Source organism: Varroa jacobsoni, unplaced genomic scaffold (genome assembly GCF_002532875.2).
Source record: "Varroa jacobsoni isolate VJ856 unplaced genomic scaffold, vjacob_1.0 scaffold_1449, whole genome shotgun sequence".
Lineage (NCBI taxonomy): Eukaryota > Metazoa > Arthropoda > Arachnida > Mesostigmata > Varroidae > Varroa > Varroa jacobsoni.
Window position 1 is genome coordinate 292,751 of NW_019214351.1, and position 8,109 is coordinate 300,859.

An 8,109-nucleotide genomic window follows, 5' to 3' on the forward strand; every position below is an offset into this window, starting at 1 on the left:
TTATCAGAACATTCGATAGAACCTTGAATTCTACGTAAAAAGTATCTCCCAGAAGGTAGTGTATCAATGATTTCGCCTAGATCTTTTCGAATACTTCCTCGTCTAATGAATATATGAAGACTTACATCTTCTGGTTCCTATGGCGTCTGCTCGTGAAATATGACTTTCCACAAATGACTAGCTTTCACCAAACAGCACAATTATAATTGATTATTATTGTGTGATGAATAATAAAACTGATTGGCTAGATGTTGTCTTACTTAATACTGAAACAATTGTAGTTAAATTGTAAAGTGCGAAAATACGCGCCTTTCAACAGAACCTATTCCTGGTAGGCCAAAATTCGTACGTTCCTGTTCTGGGTGCTATCCAATATATAATATAGTTAAGGTAGTATAGTTACCGCAGTACAGCTATGTGTACTAGCGTAAAAGTGTACCCGATCTTCTTTCAGTCGAACGATATCTACATTAACATAAAGGTCTTACATTATATATGAATCAGATGGCTAACAGCGTCAACGGAACGGGCAGTTTACCGAAAATTTCTCTGTTTTTTTTTCGACGTAAGGTTGTTTATGTTCGAAATGAATTTTAGACACACTTCGTTTTGAGCTGGTAGCCACTCGTTTAAAACAACACCTAATTAAGACAGTACCAAACGTCACTTCTGATGTATTGAAGAAGAATTGTGTTTATTTAAATAGTATGGTTTATTTTTGTGCCGCGACGTGCGGTTCTAATAAGATCAACACGTAGGTCAGCCGCGAACGTCGCGGTATTCAAGTATTTCATTACTACAGTTTAGAAATGTTCTTATTTTGACATAATGACTAAATAACGAAGCAATCTCATCTTATGGATACTACTGATAGGTCGCAGGGCGCAGGAATACGTATTTTCTCCATTTCGGTAAGTGTCAGTTTGTTATTTGTAAATATACATGCTTGTGACAGAGTCGAAGAAGCACAAATGATGTAATAAGGAAATAAGGTCAGTCGACAGTTTTTGATTGAGATATTCACACAGAGTGCACCTGTACGGTGAAGCTCTCGGGTCCCGTACCAGTCATTCTGCATGCAATTTCCCGTAACGAATGACGATGATGATATTTAATGACTAACAAATCGGGTAGTAAATATATATAATGGCATGTTTCGCAATTCAATCGATTTTTTTCGTGTTATTCCTAAATTGAAAGTAGTATAGGTTGAGGCTGGTAGCGATATACCATACGAAACAAATATATATCCTGAAGGCAGGCTATGCAGGCTCCACTCAATCCCACCAACCTGTGTCGCGCCGGAAAGACCAAAAATCTTCAGGCCTCTTGGCTATACATATATGTACATATATTTATATACATATATATATAATATGTGTGTATATATATATATATATATATATGCAGAACGCTGAACTAAAAATACTCTTTTGTGCAGCTCGACGTCTAAATTGTAAGTAAAACATCAAAGCGCTTGACAAGATTGACACCACCAGTGGCCAACGAATCTGTTACATCAAAAATGAAGTTCTTCAAAAAAAGTCAAACTAGCAGCGAAGCCAGTAAGGTTAGCAAAGGGCCAAAGGTTGATACTAGGCCACCTAGTCGGAGGCCCAGCGCGAACCGAAGTAACAAGATCGTCGAAAGTGACATAAGCGAAGTGACGTCAACCCAATCGTTAGATACATCAAAGCCGTGGGGACTTAAACTGTCAAAATTGAAGCCAAAGTGGAAATTCTTCAAGAAGTAAGGTCTTTTATTTTTCTAAATATGGAGAATTAGTAGAGTGTAAAGGATTACGTGCAACGCCCGTGGCATAGCTCAATCTAGGCCATTACCATAATAGCTATTACTATATGAATCTTCGGCAAAAAATAGGGGACGAATGAACGTTATTTTTCTAAAAAACCATGATTTTTACGCCTATGGTAAACAGATTCTACGTCGGAAACCACGGCGCTAGTGAATCACTGCGCTCATCAACAGGTCGGCTCACTTCTGTCTGGCTATGGCTTCGAGCGAGTAAATTTTTGTTATGATGCCGCCTAATACTAAAGCCTTTGTTGATTTCATGTTGGGAATTCAGGACGTACGTGTACAGTTTCTGGTGCTCTCTACACGACAGTGGTTGAATATCAAGTAAAACGCTACGTGCACAACTCCGCCTAGGCCAGTCTAGGTCAAATTAAGAAGTAAAAAAAACCTGTTCGAAGAAATTTTTTTCCAATTCGGATATCGTCGAAATAAATCTGCAACTGGAGTATGGGACAGGGATTTAGTGCTACTCATTCGACTAAATTGGCCCAAGTGTAAAAGTGGAGGTTTTTCTTTTACTTAATTTCCCGACGATGACCATCGTTCAGAATGCAGAAAAAATCGGCCGAGAATATCCATAAATTTCAAGCCGAACCATTCAAGCTAAAACATTTGTAAGAGATTGTAGCTTTTGTGCTAAAACTTCTACAATGCTGGTATACCGAAAACGGTGAGATGCGTTGTATCTCAAACGAGTGTTTCGACGAGCTTCTAAGCCGACAACGCCGGCTCAGGCTAACTGACTCATCCTACTGATAGTAACAGATAATGATAAATTAACCATTTTCCTCAATGGCATTACTTGTCTGCTATCCATTTTTTTTTTTTTTTTTGGGAAATATTAGTGGAATAGGGTAGAAATAAATGGCGCACGGATCGTTAGGTTACGCTTTACACTCTCTAAAAAAAAAAATAGTTTTTAAAGAAAACATCGGCTTTATATGCAAGTATAGATCTTATGCACTGTAGCGGCGATGGAACCTTGTGAAGAGGGCCTATGATTTTATGCTTAAAAACCAAATTATTAAATTTTGGTTTCTATAACGATACGCCTGAAACAGCGGGTTCTCAAACAACCAAAGTTACCTGCTCTTTACTTTATTACGACTCGCGACTATGTATATGATCAGCAAATGATCTGACCTATAGAAGACTAGTCCGGTTTGATGGTTTTCAATGTCTTCCGTACAATTCCCCTTTCATGTTTTTTCTTGATAATGCGCAGTGTTAAAAACAAAACAATGGCTAGACCGTATGTACGATCTAATATCTATACAAGAACATTTCGGTTGCATTCAAAGGGAAGCGCTAGGCTTCTGATATCAGTCAGCGTTCAAATGCGTCGTTTATAGTGGCTGAAAGCGTATTTGGGATTTTCTTGCCGATTTTTAGATCACTGCCTTCGATATATCTGTATTTTCTACTGCGTTTGCTATACATCAGCCTTTTAAAGCGACAACTGTTTTCCGCAAGCGGCTTAACTTTAAAATTTACGGCAGTAAATTTTGTTGCGTTTTTTTGTAGTTAGGCCTATTACTAGTTAGGGGCAAACGCCTGCTGTCCTGAACGAGACACAACTAGAAATAGAAAACTCCGCATTATTATATGTTCTTTATTATCATTTGATAGCTACTTCGGGCGTGATTATATTTTGAGAAGCTAAAACGTACAATTGAACGATGTCTAAATTGGCGGTACCAGCACGTGTTCTACGCTCGTGTTTTTGTTTATAGTTCAGAGACAGAATAACAATTACGATCGACTATGGCACAATGGCAGTTAAATGTCCAGAATTAGCAGTGCCAACATATCGTAAATCGAACTATGAATTTACAAACGGTGTTCGATTAAACGAGGTGTATTCATTAGCTCTGAACGCCGATAGCACTTAGCGAAGATCTGGCGGTGTCAATGCAACTACATCATGGTAGTCCTAGGTGAATACTACCGTATTCACCTAGGACTACCATATATGGGACATAGCTAGTTCTGTGCACGATGTGCCACGCTATTCAGGGTTCGTATGAACGCGTTGTTTGCGTGCTTTACAAATGAAAGCGTTAACCCTCTCTCTTCCGGTTCATCATTATGTACCAGTATGGTTCGTTTATGTACCTTCAGTCATTGGAAATTTTTTTCTTTTTGCTTTCATTTTTCGTGTGGTGCTTTTCGTAACTGTTTATCCGCCTTCACCGCCGTCAGAGGCACCATACATGGGTTATTCGTTCTTTATATTACAGAAGATCTGAACCTAGTTCAACTGAAGAGACTATACCGCCTTTGGAAACCGTCACCCCGTTGTCAAATGTGCAAAATCGTCCATCGCAAAGTGCTGCTAGCTCACCGTCGCCACCGATACCCGTCAAACGTGGATGCCAATGGCTAAGCCATTTCTTCATGCGTATGTTGATCAATCATTCAATAGCGACGCTTATTACACATATCTATTACGGAAGACTCCATGTAGCCAACGCCAGAAGCTAGCGAACAACGCCTTCTCCGACTCTTAAGCTTAAGCCACGATCAATTAATCTATCGGTTTTCAGGACGAAGATATTATGCATTTTTCCTATTGAAGATTCCCAGCTTGGCCGGACATGTTCTGAAATGGGGTTTTGTAGAAATAATACGTACATATCAAAATAATACAGGAACAATATATCGAAAGAGGACTTTATTTCTGTCGACTGCCAAACGGAGTTCTGCTTTAGGGTTCTGTGTGTGATTGTCTTACTTTACCTTAGCCGTGTACCGTCATGGCTGGTGTGGGAAAGAGCGAAAGCGGCAGGCCTCTGGGAACGGTTCTATTTAGGACCGATCAGAATGACTTTTGGGATCCTTTCTTATGGCAATTATGCTTTTCCTACCGGCAGAAAGATAGCAACCTAGCGGAAGTGTTAGCGAAGAGACCGATTCTTATCGATTAGCTTGGATTAGATGTTTTAAGTAGTAATTTCCGAGTAATTGTATGCTGCAAAAGCTTATAAAGAGGTGAAGGAAGAATCTCTAGTATCTAGCAGTGGGACGTAACGCGCCTACCGTGAATCGCTGCTTTCTAACTAAAAACGTAGGCTTCCGATGTGAATTTGGTATCTGTCGATCGGTATTATTTCACAGTAAAATACTAAATATGAATATTTAATTACAGTGATCATTGGATTCCTTTTGGGGATTTGTATGTATACGGTATTTGCGCGTTATGACATGATGAACCGGCTGCACCAAATATACCTGATCCAGAAAGACAAACAGCTATGGCCGCTCTAACAAAATTTAACGACATGACGCACTCTGACGTCAAGAAGTTTGTCAGATACTGAATAAATTGACTGTTGTCAGCGTAGATCCACTCGTTTTCAATGAACGTATGGCCTTTACAATTGAGTAACGACTGCATGGACCAATGACGGCAGATAGTGACACTCAATACTCAAGTAACAAAAGACACGACGTGCCTATCGTTCGCTGCTATGAAATACAACTATAACGTTCCATTATTTCGTTCTCGTTTTTTTAACGTGGCAATTAAAATGTACGAGTATTTTTCTTATTCTTATTGTTCTATATTGCTGTTTCTGTTAGTCCTTAGTTAGCTGCGGCTATACGGCAAAGGACCAGCGATCCTGTTTACACGCTATGCGTATTCCGAAGGACGGGCCCTAGTACTGCATATCAATGGAGAGGATTAGATATTGGAGAAATAAATGAATAGACGATTGCGTATAAAACTCGCAATCGTCTATTAATTTAATAATGTAGTATCAAAATTTGCCTTTGCACAAAATTGAATAGCAGTTGGACGCTGATAGGATCTGCGAAACTTGCCACATCGGTCCGCCATATTTACACATTTTTTGAATTTCGGCAGAATCACCGGTTATGTTATTCTGTACAAAGGTCGCCTGCAATTTGCCGATCTGGATATAGTAAGATTAATAATAGCAGTCTGTTACCATACTACAAGGGTTGACGCAAAGCAAATTAACAAACAACGGTTGAAGTTTACCAGCGAAATCGTGGAGTTTTTATAAGACAAATTGTCGCATTAGTACGCTACACATTTAGGCTGAATTTAAGGGTGGTAAGTTTGCGTACAATCGTAGTGGCAAGCAGCTGCAGGAGAGAATCTGTGGCGACGGCCCTGTTGTATGTGATTTTACCTTTCGACAATGACGACTAAATAGAATCCTGTAGGCCTCAGAAATCTATTCGAAGGTTCGAACTGAACATCAGTTTAATGACGAAACGGAAAAACAAACAGGTGACTTGAGCCTGGGCAGAGACACATTCAACAGTATAATTCCGCTCAAGAGAGAAGTTTTTAGTAACATTATAACCACTCGTAGTGAGTGCTCTACCCTGGACAAATGTTTGGCTCAAGGCTTGTTTTTGAAGATACAGCTGAGATTTAGATACCGCTTTTCTGTGGCATACACAGAATAGATATAACATTAGGTATATCTGGAAACGTGAAATCTGCTTTTGGAAGCGAATTAGTTTATTCGAGCCTGCGGCATTGTGCTATTTTCCTAAGGTGAAACATTGTTTCGTCGAAAAGTATTCGCATCGATGGTGAGCTCTGTGTCCTATTCGAGTGAGAGGCGTGACTAGATCTCATAGTGTGATCAATGTTATAAAGCCTCGTATACAGTTACCCATGCCTATACACTAAACCACCAGTTCTGTGTCTCACCTCGTAAGAGTGGTAATACATCAGAGCTAAGATTTCTGATAGGAACGAGCGGACCGCCGATTCCACTAAAAATCTTCCCAGTTAATGCATGCAAATGATATACATAGGCGCCACCGATCTACGTCATTCACCAGATGCGTAATCATTTCTTTTTCTTTCGAACTACTGCTCTGAAATTAATGGTTAGGTGGTATTTTTTATTGTTACACTTGTCCTGTAATTATTTCGTGAGACAGTGCTCGGACCTCCCAGAGAGTTCCACACTGGCATTATATATTTCACAAGTAATACTCACTTTTTTGTTTTCCAGACGACTTTTGGTACCACCATAGGCATTCTTTCCAGATTCGCCTTTTTGGAATAATTTCGAATCACACCAGCGAGGTAATGAGATGGCCAATCTGCAAGAATGTTTCATTCGAATAGTTGTTGACATATACGAGAAATGCCAGGCAAAAACACGATACAACCTTTACTGTGCGGTCAAAACCACCCATCTGTTAAAAGTATCTATGACTTTAAAAAATGGTATCTTGATTAAAGCTGTACGCGTTTGCTAATAATTTCTCCTCACCACGCCAAGTTTCATATATTATACTGCTTGGGGTGTCCTAGTAACAGGCCCAAATCTTTTACGCGAATTATTGGCGAAAGGGAATTGAGGAAGTACAAATAACATGTGGACAACAACTTGTATATCAGTAGGTAACTATATTACTGTAGTTATTCATCATTATTTGTCCACTCCACTATTATCTTATCGTTGTTATTACTATCACACCTGGTTGCCTTATTCTATTTTTGATTTTGTTGAGTCTTGTGACGTGCTCCGTTTATCCGTTTAGTTATTTTGCTTTATTTATGCAATTATAGTGTTAATATCGTTGTCCTAACTCTCGCCGTGTGTCGGACGCCAGGACTTCGACTTGCGTTGGACCAATGCGTTGCGTTGGAGCATTATGCTGCACGTTTCACTAGTAGAGTGCGTTTACGGGCCATGTGTTCCATTTCCAAGACTCTATAACAAGAAATTCGTTCCTCTGTTTGTGCGCATCGACGAAAAACAAGAATTACTATATCAAGCATATAGGGACGTACGAGGGTCGACAGAATTTGTTTGTGGTCATTCCGGGGTGATGAATTGGCCGTGACCAATGCTCGTTTTTGCAATGCTTTATACTCTACTAGTATTTTTTTTTTTGAATAACATTTCGGGTGTCGAACGTTCGCTTATTTATTTAGCGTTAGAAATAAATTCGTATTTGTTTCTGCTTAATGTGTGGCAATGCTCTGTCACGATCACTAAGAAAACTGTGGCTGTCCTGCTGCTGAGGTAGCCTTGAGCCTGAGAGGTCTCGTCGTCTAACGTGTTGCCAGCATGGATTCGCTTAAGAATATCTCAATTTCGCCCGACGCTGTGCGGTGCCGGTCCTTGCACCGCTTCTACGAGACGGTGTTTAGAGCGAGAGTGGAGCGGTTCGTCCGACATCGCTGCAGGAGCTTTGAGGACGGCTATATCGTTTCTATTAGGGTATCCAAACAATCCGCCAGTATTGGCTATTAACGTTTAGCGTCTCTTTTTTAATTTAATTGATACA

At 39.8% G+C, this 8,109-nt stretch overlaps 1 protein-coding gene across 9 annotated transcripts in view; it reads left to right on the forward strand.

Annotated features, from left to right (window-relative positions):
• The window catches only part of LOC111270144 (uncharacterized), a 33,303-nt gene extending 28,142 nt beyond the window's left edge, over positions 1-5,161 (forward strand). For 7 of the 9 annotated variants that reach the window (XM_086972379.1, XM_086972378.1, XM_086972383.1 and 4 more), the window contains 2 exons: positions 4,059-4,219; positions 4,967-5,161. In XM_086972379.1, the coding sequence (XP_086828505.1) occupies positions 4,059-4,219; positions 4,967-5,085 (280 nt within the window). In that variant the 3' untranslated portion in view covers positions 5,086-5,161. The other 2 variants (XM_022850210.2, XM_022850212.2) reach the window with 2 other exon arrangements.
• Positions 5,162-8,109: the final 2,948 nt, after the last annotated feature.